This window comes from Prionailurus bengalensis, chromosome E2 (genome assembly GCF_016509475.1).
Source record: "Prionailurus bengalensis isolate Pbe53 chromosome E2, Fcat_Pben_1.1_paternal_pri, whole genome shotgun sequence".
NCBI lineage: Eukaryota > Metazoa > Chordata > Mammalia > Carnivora > Felidae > Prionailurus > Prionailurus bengalensis.
The window spans coordinates 18,257,461-18,272,245 of record NC_057352.1 but is presented as its reverse complement, the minus strand read 5'-3'; the positions used below and the strand labels follow the sequence as shown (position 1 = coordinate 18,272,245).

The following is a 14,785-nucleotide window of genomic DNA, read 5'->3' as shown; positions in this document are numbered from 1 at the left end:
TAGCCTTCGTTCCTCCAATGAAGGCGTGGCCACCCCATTTGCCTTCACTTACTTAGACCCAGGCTCTTCATTGGTTTGTTTTTCCCGCACTCTGATTGGTCTATATTCCTTCTGGGGGTGGGCCCTCCAGGTGTGGCCAGATTCTCATTGGCCTTGCTCCGAAGGCGAGACCCCGTTGGCGTATGATGTCATGCACCAGCGCCCGTCGCTTTCGCTGATACGTCATTCGAGGGCGCCCAACCCGACAAGACTAGAGAGTAGACAGCGGAACTGGTGGAGGCCGCTGAGCTGAGGCGGTAGTAGCGGCGACAGCGACGGCAGCAGCGATGGCCGGGGCGGGGCCAGCCCCGGGACTCCCGGGTGCAGGAGGACCTGTGGTCCCGGGTCCTGGCGCCGGCATGCCGGGCAAGAGCGGAGAGGAACGCCTGAAGGAGATGGAGGCGGAGATGGCCCTGTAAGGCCCTTGGCAAGGCGCGATAAAAGCCCTCAGAGTCAGAGCCACCGAGCCCTGGAGCCTCGAGGCCGCATTTATCCCGATATGGCTCTATCATGGGGAAATGGGACCTTCGGGATTGTGCGGGCGGGAGTAAGAAGAGATTGGCAGGGGTGAAGGCTTTATCGCGGTGTACCCAACGTTTCAGAATTAATGGAAGGTCCTGAGCTGTGTTGTTGGTCTTGCCTCCTCAGGTTTGAGCAGGAAGTTCTGGGGGCTCCAGTAACCGGCATCCCGACTGCTGTGCCTGCGGTGCCCACGGTCCCCACGGTAGAAGCGATGCAGGTCCCAGCAGCTCCTGTGATCCGCCCAATTATCGCAACCAACACTTATCAGCAGGTACGACTGAGCTGAGCACAGTGCTTGAACACAATGTTTGTGCCAGGCATTGAGAACATAGTAACAACTAAACCAAACAATGCCTCAGCCCTTTGGGAGCTTATATTCTAAAGCCTGTTGTCCAGAAAGTTGTCTGCAATGATGAAAATGTTCTGTATCTATTTAAGTTTACATTGAAGTTCAGTAGTTCCTCAGTCTCATTAGTCACATTCACATGCTCAATAGCAAGTTGTATATAACTAGTGCAGAGGGAGACTACTAAAAAGAAGACAAATGAAACTGGTTCATTCTGTCAATAAATAATTATGGGGTGCCTTCTATGCACCAGGCACTGTTCTAGGCATTAAGCACATAGCAGAGAACAATATAGACCAAAAAAAATCACTATCTTTTTGTAGCTTACATTGTACTGGGGAGTGACAGGTCAAAGAGTAAGAAAAGCAGAGGTTTATCAGCATGGTCAGGGAAGGCCTTTCTGAGGAGGTGACAGTTAAGCAAAGATATAAAGGACATGATACGGGGAACCATGGAGATATCTGGTGGAAGAGCATTCCCAGTGGAGAGAACTGCCAGTGCAAGGGCTGTGACACAGGTGCATCCCTGACATGTTCAAAGAAGAGCAGAGAAAAGTGTGGCTAGAGTACAGCGAGCAACGGGGAGAGTGGGAAGAGATGAGGACAGAGAGGTGATAGAGATAAGACCTGGTAGGGCCTTGTGGGCCACCTTAAAGACTTTGGTTTTTACTCTGATGTGGGAGGCTGTGGAAGGATTTTGAGCAGAGGAGTAATAGGGTCCAACTTAGAAATTAATCATGGCTGTGTTTGGAGAACAGACCGTAAGGGGGCTAGGGCAGAGTCGAGGAGACTGAAGAGGCTACCATAATAATCTAGGCAAGAGATAATGATAGCTTGGACCAGGGTGGTAGCATGGGAGATGAGAAAGACAGGCTGGACATAATTTCAGATGGTGTGAGATGCGTTGAGGAAGATGAAACAGGATAACAAGATGAGTTGCTCCTGGGAGGGGCTAAGGACAGTTTTCGCTAGTGTGATCCCAAAAGCCTCCCTGAAAAGTGACAGTTTAGCTTAGACTTAATGTTGACAGATAGCCAGCCCTACATAGAATGCAAAGAATGAGACCCTTGGTCTCCCAGGGTAAGCCAGCCAGGGCAGCTTGGTGGCACTGAGTCAGGCCCCTCACCCCAATTTCTTCCCCAACAGGTTCAACAGACTCTGGAGGCCCGGGCAGCTGCTGCAGCCACAGTGGTTCCTCCCATGGTGGGTGGCCCTCCTTTTGTAGGTCCAGGTAAGTAAGGAGTGGTGGAGGAGAGGGAGCCAGGGGATCAGGCAAGGTGATAAAATGGGATGCTTGGGATTCTCCTCCCACCATCCTTGTCTCTTCCCATCCCAACAGTTGGCTTTGGCCCTGGTGATCGGAGTCACCTGGATAGTCCAGAGGCCCGAGAAGCTATGTTCCTGCGTCGAGCAGGTAGGTCTCAGGCCGGGAACCCCACATTTAATGAAGCACTCTTGTTTTGACTACTCTAGCATCTTGCCTACATCATTGTGCTAACTCACCCGCTTAATTTCATCCCCACCCTGACATTACCATCTTCCTAAAGCACAAACCTGATCATGTACTTCATCAGTTTGGCCTTAGTAGAGCTTGACTTGACCATTGCAAACCACCCTCCTTACTGTCACTCCTAATCCTTATTCTTTGTTGTGTTTCTCCATAGCACTTAATACTTTATAACAAGCTGTACAGTTTTTTTTTTTTTAATGTTTATTTATTTTTGAGAGAGAGACAGCGCAAGCAGAAGAGGGGCAGAGAGAGAGGGAGACACAGGATCCAAAGCAGGCTCCAGGCTCTGAGCTGTCAGCACAGAGCTCGATGCAGGGCTCAAACTCATGAACCATGATATCATGACCTGAGCTGAAGTCAGATGCTTAACCGACTGAGCCACCCAGGCGCCCCGTGACAAGCTATACAGTTTACCCATTATGGCTATCCTCTTTTGTTTCCTCTAAAATACAAGCTTCATGAGGGACGAAAGTCTTGATGTCTGCCACATTGTAAGCATTACGTACTATCTGTTGATGGGATAAATAAACCATCAAACAAGCACCAAGCTCCTCACCTAGCAGTCAAGACCCTACATCATCTGGCCCCTTATGGAGAGACTCTCACATACTCCCCAGGAGCCCTAAACATTGCTAGAATATGCCCGCAGTATTCTTGTTGACCTCCCTTCTCTCTCCTGCTCGCTGCCACCCAACTGTAATCTTCCAAAGCCTATTGCCCAAATCAGAATCAAGTTAACCAAAATCAACTAAACCCTATCCTCTCCACGGGTCATTCTTACATTTGTTGAGGTGACCTTTACAGTCAATTTTTGTGACACTACTTCCTTATACGTAAGAAAAAAATACACGTTCTGTAAAGTTCTGGTACGATCTGTATTGGATCAAACTTGTGTTAGTTAAATCCTGTTAAACTTTTTTGTCTGACGTTTGAGAAATCTTAACATCTTACTCTTTAGTATGGTTTTGATCAAAATGCACATCTGATTTAGTCACCCTGGCCAGCTTCCAGTCCTGCTATGGCTCCCTGGTGCCCTCAGGAGGACATTCATGGTCTAGCCAATGAGTCTATTCTTGGATGCCTACTGTCTTCTTGACCATTCTCTTATGATGCCCTCCAAACTGCAACTTCTGCTATTATAATTTATACTAAACTGAAAAGGGAAAAAAATTTGTTCGTAAATGTTCTTCTTGCCAGTAGTCTTTACAGTCACGCTTTGCCTGACCAAAGGCAATTGGGTCTTTATTATCCTTTGGGTCTCAGCTCACAGGAAGCTTCTAGTCACCCTGGCTAAGTCAGAGGGCTCCTCCGGGCTCCCACCACTCCCCAGGTTTCCCCCTTCTAGTTCCGATCACTCTGCCTGGGCTTTACCCCATCCCGGCCCTGATCACTCTGGGCTGTCACCCTCTGGTGAGACACACTGGGCTGTCACCCTCCTACTCTGGACCAGAAGATCCCTGAGAGTTTTTGGTCTTTTGGTGTGTCCTTATGATTGTCCAGAACAGGGACGGCCCAGAGGAGATGTTCCGTGGTAAATTTTTGCTGAATGAACAAATCGAAAGACTCTTGATCTCCCAGAAGGTTCCCCAGACTCTTCTCCAGGATTTCTTGGATTCTGAGAGTACCTACACACACACACCTCACCTCAAGTGCCCCGGTCCCCCATGACACACACCCCCATCTCTCTCTCCCACAGCTGTGGCCCCCCAGAGGGCCCCTATCCTGCGTCCGGCCTTCGTCCCCCACGTGCTACAGAGAGCAGGTGAGGGGGCCAGGGTCATCATCCCTGCCACATAACTTCCCCCCTCAGCCCTCCAACTCCCCCACTAACACCCTGACAGATTCTGCTCTTTCTTCTGCAGCAGGTGGTCCCCGCCCTATGGCCCTGCGGCCCCCTCACCAAGCCCTTGTGGGCCCCCCTCTGCCTGGGCCCCCTGGACCACCTATGATGCTGCCACCGATGGCTCGGGCCCCAGGGCCCCCCCTGGGCTCCATGGCTGCTCTGAGGCCTCCTCTGGTAAGTATGGACAGGGAGCTAATGGTCAAAGGTGCGAAGGGTGGGGAGATGCTCAATCCTGGCCTGGTAGGCTGTGTCTAAATCTGCCTTCTTACTCTCTGACTCTGTCTCAGTCTCTGTCTTTCCCTATTTCTTTTGGTGACTGAGTCTGTTTTTCTTTCTTTTTGTGAGGAAAATAGAGAGAGAAACACATGCAATGGGTTCTGTCTCTGTTTTTATTCTATTCTGTCTCTATCTCTATTTTTCTCTTGATTGTCCTTCTCTGTTTTTCTGTCCTGATGTCTTTGTCCCTGTGTCTGTCTCTGACTAGAGTCTCCTTTCTGTTTAGGTCTCTTGTCTGCTTTCTGGCCTCAGGCCCTTGCTTTGTTGTATAGGATGGGAGTTAGGTCTGAGCCTGTGAAATGGCATCCCTCATTGTCTGCCCTTGCCCACAGGAAGAGCCAGCAACACCCCGAGAGCTGGGCCTAGGCCTGGGGTTGGGCCTTAAAGAGAAGGAAGAGGCAGTGGTGGCAGTGGCAGCTGGGCTGGAGGAGGCTGGTGCAGCAGTGGCTGTTGGGGCAGGAGGTGCCCCCACCGGCCCTGCAGTCATTGGGCCCAGCCTGCCATTGGCCCTGGCCATGCCTTTGCCTGAGCCTGAGCCACTGCCCCTCCCACTGGAGGTTGTACGAGGCCTACTGCCCCCACTGCGCATTCCTGAGCTCCTGTCCCTGCGTCCTCGACCCCGGCCCCCACGGCCTGAGCCACCCCCTGGCCTCATGGCTCTTGAGGTAAGCTCTCAGGGAGCATAGCAGTCAGGGGTGGGCAGCAAGTAGAAAGGGCTGGGAGAGCAGGCAGGAACTCATGCGTTTTATACCCAGAAAGACATGTAGTCCTCTATCGATGAAGGTAGGAGGGAACCAGGAAATTGGAAGGGCTGGGAGGACGTGGGAGAGGAGGAGGCAGATACATGTACCTCACATCCAGAAGCACATCTAGTTGTTTAATTATGGAAGTAGGAGGGCAAGGGGTGAAAGAAAGTGGGAGAGTCTGAAGGGGACATACCGGTCCAGCAGACTCCCAACACCAAGCCCTTTGCACCCCATCCCCTTTCCTCTGCAGGTCCCAGAGCCCTTGGGTGAGGACAAGAAGAAAGGGAAGCCAGAGAAATTGAAACGCTGCATTCGCACAGCAGCTGGGAGCAGCTGGGAGGACCCCAGCCTGCTGGAGTGGGACGCAGGTAAGTGGGCCCAGGTGCAGGGCCAGGCACCAGGTGCAGGGCTCAGTCAAGGACACACCAAGGTCTCCTTGGGGCAGACTCAAGGAGGGTAAGCTGGGTAGGTCCACAACTGCCACCTCTCTGTAAGGCAGGCACATGCTATTTGCCTACCTCATGGAGGGCTAAACATTGGCTCTGAAGGGCAGGCCCTCATCTAAGCCACTGGACAGAATTTGGTAGAGGTTATTGGCACCTAGAACCTTCTGACCTCTGCCTGAGTTGCTGAAGATAAAAGAACGTTCTTTTTTCTCCCAACTTATGAAAAAAACAATTTTAAGTTTATTTATTTTGAGAGAGAAAGAGAACATGTGGGAGCATGTGCAAACAGAGGAGGGGGGGAGAGAGAGAGAGAGAGAGAGAGAGAAAATCCCAAGCAGCCTCTATGCTATCAGCCCAGACAGAGCCCGACATGGGGCTGTGAGATCATGATCTGAGCCAAAGAGACGGATGCTTAACCAACTGAGCCACCCAGGCACCCCTTCTGATGAAGAATTTTAAACACTGAATTTAACAGTGAACAGCCAAATATAACCACCATCTAGATTCAGCAATTAACATTTTGCTGTATTCACTTTATCCTTCTATGTGTATGTGTGTTTCTTGGATTTTGCTCAATCATTTGAAGCAAGTTATAAATGAAGTTCTCACTTCACTCCTAAATACCTCAGTATTCTTCTCCTAAGAAAAGTGGCATTCTGGGGGCGCCTGGGTGGCTCAGTCAGTTGAGCGTCCGACTTTGGCTCAGGTCATGATCTCACAGTCTGTGAGTTTGAGCCCCGCATAGAGCTCCATGCTGACAGCTCAGAGCCTGGAGCCTGTTTCGGATTCTGTGTCTCCCTCTCTCTCTGACCCTCCCCCGTTCATGCTGTCTCTCTCTGTCTCAAAAATAAATAAAACGTTAATTTAAAAAAAATTTTTTTTTAATTAAAAAAAAAAAAGTGGCATTCTGTTTTGTGTCATAATACCATTAACATTCCTAAGCAAATGAATGATAATTCTATTGTATCTCATATTCCCTTTATATTTAAATTTCCCCAGTTGTTCCTAAATTCTGTTGTAGCCATCTTTTCCCATGGATCAGGAGGCATGCTGTTTTAGGTCTCTAGATTATCTCCTAAGGAGAATGGTTTCCCTCCTACCATTTTGTCTTATATGTAACAGTGTCCAGCCCAGTTGTTTTGAAGAAGGCCCCTCCCTCTGAGTTGGCCACATAATTTCCTCTTTAGAGTGGCCTAACTTGTTCTTAGAGAGTGTCCTTAATCACCACAGAAGCTGCGGGGCAACCACAGTGCTAGCTGAGAAAACAGCCCTACCTCCCATCTGAGTCCTTGACTTCTGCCTCTTGTTTTGGGACTGTCTACCTGCTCCAGGCCAGGGCATGGCAATGTCAGCCTAGGTATGGTCGGTGCAGACTGTAGCCCCTAGTTCTGTGATCTTGAGCAAGTCACTTAGCCTTTCTATCCTTTCCTCACTCCAACAAGGGGATAATAATAGTATGTGCCTTGTGGCGGAAGGGATTCTTTGGGCTTGAGTACATTCAGTCTGGCTCAGGTCCAGCCCAGAGGGTATGCCCAGGAATGGAAGCTGAGGTCAGCCTTGGAGAAGGATCTGACAGTGTGTTCACGTTTCAGAGACTCAAGGGGGAATTAGAATGGGCTTTCTCTAAAGCAAATGGGTGTGAGGGGCCCAGGGGATATCCATGGGGACCAAGGGATGCTGGGGGCTCAGAGGAGAAGCCTGGCTAGGACAAAGTTGGAGCCTTAATTCATGGGAATGGAGAACATGGCTCTGGGGTGAGGAGGTAAAGGCGAGGACTCTGGAGTCAGGTACCAGAGTTCTTGTCCCAGCTCTGCCACTTCCTAGTTGAGTAACATTGGGCAGGTGACATGACCTCTCTGTGCCTCTGTGTTAAAGGGTGTTGGGAGTGCCGGATGTGTGAAAACCTCATGAGTGCTTAGCAGAGTCTAGCACAGGGTAAATACCATATAGGTGTTGGCTGTTGTTACTGAGAGGGCCCCAGGCAGAGACCGTGGGGATAGAGGGAGGAGGGTTTGGGGGATGCCTTCAGAGAAGGTGGGGCTATCTAAATAAGGCAGACATGGGGCCAGGCATCTGCATCTCCTGACCTCCTCTCTCCCAACCCCAGATGATTTCCGGATCTTCTGTGGGGATTTGGGCAATGAAGTGAACGATGACATCTTGGCACGCGCCTTCAGCCGCTTCCCATCCTTCCTTAAGGCTAAGGTGATCCGAGACAAGCGCACAGGCAAGACCAAGGGCTATGGCTTCGTCAGCTTTAAGGACCCCAGTGACTATGTGCGCGCCATGCGTGAGATGAATGGTAGGTGAAGCCTCTCTTAGGGACAGTGGGTGTGACCAGCATCTGGCCTAAGCCTGACCCCAAGCCTGACCTTGAACCCTCCATTCCCACAGGGAAGTATGTGGGCTCGCGCCCCATCAAGCTGCGCAAGAGCATGTGGAAGGACCGGAACCTGGATGTGGTGCGCAAGAAGCAGAAGGAGAAGAAGAAACTGGGCCTAAGATAGGGTCTGTGGCCAGGCACCCGCTCCCACCTGGCCGGGCGCTGGCTCTTCCCCCAGTTCTCTTTGGAAGATCCCCAACTATCCACCCATCCACCCTCCCCAAAACCAGTTTCAATAAATTTACGTTATTTCCATCCCTGGCTGGGCTTAGAAGCACTCTTTGGGGAGCAGGGCTTGACATCCCCAGACCTGGAAATAGTGGGGAGCTTTATAAGTTTACCTAGCCAAACATGTAAATGGGCATTTTCAGTGCCTGTCACATCTTCCTGAAACCTCCTAAGTGTGTGCTGAGTACAGCCCATTCCACAAAGGAGGAAGCAGAGGCTTTTAGCAAGGTCAAAGCCAAGCTGAGACTCAGACCCGTTGTCTTCTCACTCCAGCTTGTGTTCTCAGCACCAAGGTAGGGGGTCTTCTGGGCCAGGCCTTCCGGAGCCCACAGCCTTCCAGGCTTTCATCCATTCAGCAACCTCACCGAAGGCCTAGCCAGTGCTGGGGACATGGTGACTGAAGCAGTCTCAGGCCCTGTTCCCTCAGAGCACATGGTCCAGTGGCAGAAGATAGGCCCACTGCCACACAGTGAGAGCCCAGAGTGGTCGGGACTGGGATAGTGGAGCCCAGGGTGCTGACCTGGCAGTCAGGAAGGGCTTCCTGAAGGAACTCGCCACTTCTGCGTCTGTCTCATGCTCTTCGTGTCATTCTCTCCCAGTTTCTGCAGTTCTCATCCTCTGGATCTCAGACTGTTTTCCAGTTTCTTCACTCTGCCAAACCCCAGCCAACTTCTCTTGCCGTACATCTGTGTGGGCGTCCTCGAGTGTTTCTCTGTGTCTATTTCCCTGAATGTCTCTGTGAGTGCCCCTCTGTTTCTTGTCTCTAAGTGTCTGTATCTCTCTGAGTTTCTATTCTCTGCATCTGCAGGTCTCTCTTTTCCCAGCCCCAAGCTTGACTCTGCCTGTCTGAAGTGTCCAAGCAGAATCTTGAACACTAGGCTGAGAGCTTAGACTTTGCCTTGAAGGCAGCAGCAAACCCTAAGTAGTTGAAACCAAGTTCACGCGGGGACTGGCATCAGATTTGCACTTTAGAAACAGCCCTGACACTGCCGTGCTGTGGACTGGAGGTCTGAAAGGGGCTAGCGCAGGGACCAGGCAGAAGAGGGATACTCCATGATTCAAGCATGGGGAGGGGATGAGGGTCTCCCAGGGCCAAAGCCAGCAGAACCCTGGGTTGAGAAGGGGCACTCAGAGGAGGAAGGAAACCATGCCAAGGCCTCTCAGGAAGCTGATTACCCAGGAGAGGTGTCAAATTTCCTCTGTTCCCGCCTTCCTCCCTTACTGCTCCCTCTCTGACGTCACATTTTCCAGTCTGGTTAGAAGGGTGAGGGTCTCCCTCCCTCACAGGAAGTGTCCTTCAGCCCCCTGTCACCTGGGCCAGACAACCCAGCCCCAGGACCCTCAGACCCTATCCCCACATCACTAGCCCTCCCTGCTCCTGACCCCCTTCTGCTCACTTCAGTCAGGGAGGGCAACAAGGGAGGAGATGGGAAGAGGGAATGATTCCAAAAATGAAGTTTTAAATGTGTGTGTTTAAGTCTTCCTGAGGAAAGGGAAAGAAAGCTCGGTGGGGTTGGGAGACAGATGGACAGAGATGGAGAGGATGTGGCAAGCAGAGATGAGAGAGACAGATGGAGAGGCGAGAATGGCAGGTCAAGGCAGTACAATGGGAGGGAAGATGGGGAGAAAACGCAGAGAGAGAGAGAGAGAGGGAGACGAGAGATAAGGAAGTAAGGAGAGAGAAGGGAAGGGACTGAGATTCAGCAGGAGAGACTGGGTGACAAGGCCTCACTGGATCAAGCCTGGTGCAACAGAGACCCAGAGCCAGGGACACCAAACTAGAGTAGGGAGTCATGGAGACTGACACACAGGAGAGAGACCAGCTTCAGGGGGAGGAGGCCTGGGGCATGGTGGGGAACACTAGGTTAGGGTACCCTTCAGGTCCTTGGGTTAGATAGATGGTGGAGCAGTGGCCTGGGAGCTCTTTGCTCACCCAATGCTGAAGCCAATCCCAACACCACCCACCCACCATGTGCCCTGGGAAGTGGCTCTCCCCTTTCAAGCCCAGTTTCCTCATGTAACACCAACAGAAGAGTAGTGCTCACACCTCCATCCTCCTACCCTCAGAATGGTAAATGGTTAATGGTCAAGCAGGGTGAATGTTGAAAAATGCCCATTATTAAGGAGGTTATTTTTAATGGTAAACACTTACTAATACAGCATAATGGGTACAACCACAGGCTCTGAAGCCAAGCTACCTGGGTTTAGGGTTACCAGATTTAGGAAATAAAAATACAGGACACCTAGTTAAATTTGAAGCTCAAACAAACAAATAATTTTTTAGTATAAGTATGTCCCAACTATTGCATGTATAGATGTATATGTTATATGTATACGTGGGGGGCGGGGGGGGGGGGGGGAGGGGGGATGCCGAGTCATTTGAAGTAAGTTACAGACATCATAACACTTCGCCCCTAAATATGTGTCCATTTCCTTATAGAGACATCTTTCATGTTATAATACCATGATCACATCTAAGAAAATGAATAATTCTGTATCTTATATTCAGTTCATACTCAAATTTTCCCCATTTGTCTCAAACTATTATAGCATGGAAAGGCATGGATTCTGGACATGAAGAGAAGTGGAAGGAAGTCTGTTTCAATTTCCCCTTCCATAAAATGAAGACTAGTACCTACCTCATAAAAGGATTAAGTGAAAACCCAGTGACACAGTGGTGGCAGGCAATGAGCCCTCAATAAATGTTAGCTATTAGAAGTACTGTCGTCATTATTTATATCGTTGATGCTGTTGCCATGATTGACACTCCTCAAGAGCAGCCCCAGAATGTCGTCCTCAAAGCCCTCGAAGGGGAGAACTCTGCCCAGTTGGGGATTCTGGGTCAGCTTCCCCCAACCGTATCCTTCCTCCCCACCCCCCACGCAGTCCCCCTGCAGATTGTGACGTAGGCCGACCTGGGGTCTGGCCGGAAATCCCCCTTCCTGTTGTAGATAAGCCTGGCGCAACCCAACTGACCCCAGACCCTCCCCCCTTCCCCCCCCCCCATGTCGCAGGATCAAGACCCAAGACGGAGAACCTGTCCAGCAAGTCCCCCGCCCCACCCCCATCACCCCGTAAACTCCCCTCCGCACCCCGGGTCTCGCGCAGCCCGCTGTTCCCCAAGCTCCTGTCCAAGCCCAAGCCATCCCCGCAACAGGATAGCCGGAGCTGTCAGGAGGCGGCGGACGGCCATCCCTGAGGGGGGTGGAGGGTGGGGGGGGGACGACGCTTGGCCCCGCCTCTGTCCCTGCAACTCGACCCAGCTGCGACCCCCAGCTCTGACGTCTCGGAAAATTCCCCCCCTGCCCCGGCCCCCAGGGGAGGGGGTGCATGGTATGAAATGGGGCTGAGACCCCTGGCTGGGGACAGAGAAACCCGCCAGAGGTGAGCCATGAACTGGGGACTGGATGTCTGGGGGTCTGGACTCTTGGGTCTGAGGGAGGGAGAGGGCTGAGGTCCCCTACTCCTAGTCTGAGAAAAAAGGACACTGGAGGCCAAGATTCCAGGGTCTCAGGGAAGAAGGGAACAAAAGGCCTGGACTTCTGGGTCTGAGGGAGTCTCCAGCCAGACTCCAAAGTCCCTAAGTGTCACCAGCTCACCCCTTCCCCTTTTTTCCCCTGCCCAGAACATTCACAAGGAGTATCCATGGACTTGTGGAACTGGGATGAAGCTTCACCGCAGGAAGTGCCCCCAGGGAACAGGCTTTCAGGGCTGGGTAGGCTGCTGCACTGAGTCACTGTATGGGGAGGGTGCACAGGTGGGGGTCTCTGCTGACCCCGACCCAGCCCTAACCTCCTCATTGCCTGCAGAAGGAGCTGAGCTCGGCTTCTATTTCCCTGAGCTGGCGTTCCCAGGGGACACGCTGACAGTGGAGACACGCTGGAAAGGTGGTTTGGGGCTGGGACACCTGGGAGCTGAGGAAGGTGAGAGACTGGGCTGCTGGGACTGAGGGAGGAAGGGTGTGTTCCTGGACTCCGGAGGCAAAATGGGGGGAGGGCTGCGGGCTTGAAGTCCTGAGGTTGAAAGAGGACGAGGCCAGGGTCCTGAGTTCTAGGTATGCGTGAGTAGGGGCTGGAGGTAATAACTCATTCCCTGAAGAATAAAGACTGCTGCGTGAGTGGTCGAGGGGACGTCTCTAGTCACTGCTCGCACCTTCCCTAAACTCCGTTCTTATCCCTCGCAGGGCTCTCACCGCTGGACTGGGGCTCCACGTTAACGCATCCAGAAGCTACATGGGAGGCGGGTGAGTGTGTACACAGAGGCGGGGGAAGAAAGGGACTGGGGTCCTCCTCCGTAGCTGGAGGTTTAAACTACTCGATCGTTGAGGGGAACGGGGCTAGGACGGGAAACACCTGTGTCCTCGAGGTGGCATGGCCTAGATCCGGGAGCCCAGGGCCCAGGGCTTAGAGCTTAGACTCCAAGAACCCCCCGGCCAGAGACCGGGACACCTAGGCTCCCCTCACTTGAGATCTGTTGCTCCTCACAGATCCCGCCCGTCAGGCTCTTCCGTGGTCGGGAGACTGGACAGACTTGACGTGCAACGGCTCGGACCACTGGAACGGCTTCTCCCAGGCCCCGGGCCCCGCCCCTCCCGGCCTGGGCCCCGCCCCCTTCGCCGGTTCTGCGGGGACAGCGGATCAGAACTGTGCCACCTCCGGGGGAGGGACCAATTCGTGGTCTTGTGCCCAGGCCGCCCCCAGCTCCACCAACTGGGACAGTTCTATTGGTCTCGACGGCGCCACCTACTGGGGCAAGGGCCTCCGCGGGGAGCCTCACGCGGACTCTACCATTTCGTGGGTTGGACCTGCGGTCTCAGACTCTACCACCTCCTGGGTCTCGGGGCTGCATACGGACTGCACCACTTCTTCAAAGGGATACCAGGCTTCAGATCTCACCACGTCCTCTGAACCCAGCCAGCAGTCGGACCACGTAACCTTGGCTTGTTACCCCAAAAGTAACCATCGAGGTGAGGGGTCCCCAAGACCCGAATCTAATGAGGCGGGGCCTAGGCGCGTAGGGGCGGGACTCAGGAAACTGGAAGTGAGGGGGCGAGGCTGTTACCTAAGAGTCCGAGAGAGGTGGTGATGGTGAGTCCTGGGGGAGGAGAGGACTAAGACACTGGTAGTCTTCCAGGGAGCAAAAGACCTAGGCTCCTGGATTAGTTGAGAAGAAAGAGGTGCGGGTCTGGATATCTGGGTCTCCAAGATGTGGCACCCCAACTCCTAAGTTTCAGAGATGGGGGCCCCGGCTGCCTGGGTCCCTGAGGCCGATGCTGGGGATCCTTATATGGGGGGATCCGGACTCGCTGGGCCCGAAGGGGATGGACTTCTGGGCCCCGAGTTGGGAAAACCGGACACGTGGACCTTCGAGGCGAGGGAGCCCGGACATATGGGTCATCGAAGCGACTTGGTCCGGGGCTAGGAAGCCTGAGTGTTCACCTGCCTGCACTCCGCAGGTCCCATTCAGCTGTGGCAGTTCCTCCTGGAGCTGCTCCGAGACGGGGAGCGTAGCAACTGCATCCGCTGGACGGGCAACAGCCGCGAGTTCCAGCTGTGTGACCCCAGAGAGGTGGGGCAGCTTCCCAGACCGGCCAAGTCCCGCCCCAGTCTCGCCCCCAGTCTCCTTCAGTTCAATTTAGCCGAGACAGTTTGCCTAGCACTTGACCTCCCCCACCCCACCCCAGCTCGTACTCATCTCTACCCCCGCAGGAGTTAAAGGGACTAACTCTTGCCCAAAACGTACCCGAAACCGCGTCCCCCGCCCCGCGCGTCTGTTGCCTAGCCAGGCTCCCTCCTGACTCTCAGACTAAGCCCAGCCTCCGTCCTAGGTGGCGCGGCTCTGGGGTGAGCGCAAGAGGAAGCCCGGCATGAACTACGAGAAGCTGAGTCGAGGCCTGCGCTACTACTACCGCCGCGACATCGTGCGCAAGAGCGGTGGGCGCAAGTACACGTACCGTTTCGGGGGCCGCGTACCCGGCCTGGCCCATACCGACTGCGCGGGAGGTGGACCGGGAGGAGCGACCCAATAAAAATACCCCGTCAAATTAGTCGCGTGTGCTGCCTGCGTCCTTCCCACTTGACACTGACTAAACCCACTAAGGACCCTAAGTGTGCACCACCACACTCACATCCCACCCCGACCCCCGGCCTGTGTGATCTTAAGACGCGCGGTGACTAAAACACACCCAGACCCTTAGGGGACCTACTTGTGTGTTCACTGTGTGATGGGATATTCAAAGGAATCAACTCAGTCCCTTTAGGGCCTACTGTGTGCCTGCCCGTGCTGGGACTTGTAAAGGAATCGGACCCAGTCACTAACGTTTGAGTTTACCTGCTGTGTCCCTTCTGAAGAGAAGACTCAAAACTCCAAAAGAGGACTTATGTGTGTTCTTCCAGTGCTTGGGACCATTAAGTAATTAGACTTAGTGCTAGATCCCCCAAACCACCA

The 14,785-nt window shown here is 53.1% G+C and overlaps 2 protein-coding genes across 5 annotated transcripts; both read left to right on the top strand.

The window, feature by feature from the left end:
- The first annotated feature begins 218 nt into the window (after nucleotides 1-218).
- RBM42 (RNA binding motif protein 42) lies at nucleotides 219-8,365 on the top strand. 4 transcript variants are annotated; one of them, XM_043600684.1, is made up of 10 exons: nucleotides 219-454; nucleotides 688-832; nucleotides 2,053-2,137; nucleotides 2,246-2,320; nucleotides 4,113-4,178; nucleotides 4,258-4,433; nucleotides 4,868-5,200; nucleotides 5,532-5,649; nucleotides 7,835-8,029; nucleotides 8,122-8,365. In XM_043600684.1, the coding sequence occupies exons 1-10, from the start codon at nucleotides 327-329 to the stop codon at nucleotides 8,232-8,234; spliced, it is 1,434 nt and encodes a 477-aa protein (XP_043456619.1). In that variant the 5' UTR covers nucleotides 219-326; the 3' UTR covers nucleotides 8,235-8,365. The 4 variants fall into 4 exon arrangements, with proteins under 4 accessions (XP_043456619.1, XP_043456620.1, XP_043456622.1 ...); XM_043600685.1 differs by having other exon boundaries at nucleotides 222-454; nucleotides 4,279-4,433; XM_043600687.1 differs by lacking the exon at nucleotides 4,113-4,178 and having other exon boundaries at nucleotides 222-454; nucleotides 4,279-4,433.
- A 2,954-nt stretch (nucleotides 8,366-11,319) lies between these two features.
- ETV2 (ETS variant transcription factor 2) lies at nucleotides 11,320-14,384 on the top strand. The gene is made up of 7 exons (XM_043600718.1): nucleotides 11,320-11,722; nucleotides 11,964-12,053; nucleotides 12,148-12,261; nucleotides 12,522-12,581; nucleotides 12,825-13,304; nucleotides 13,794-13,906; nucleotides 14,166-14,384. The coding sequence occupies exons 2-7, from the start codon at nucleotides 11,984-11,986 to the stop codon at nucleotides 14,364-14,366; spliced, it is 1,038 nt and encodes a 345-aa protein (XP_043456653.1). The 5' UTR covers nucleotides 11,320-11,722; nucleotides 11,964-11,983; the 3' UTR covers nucleotides 14,367-14,384.
- Nucleotides 14,385-14,785: the final 401 nt, after the last annotated feature.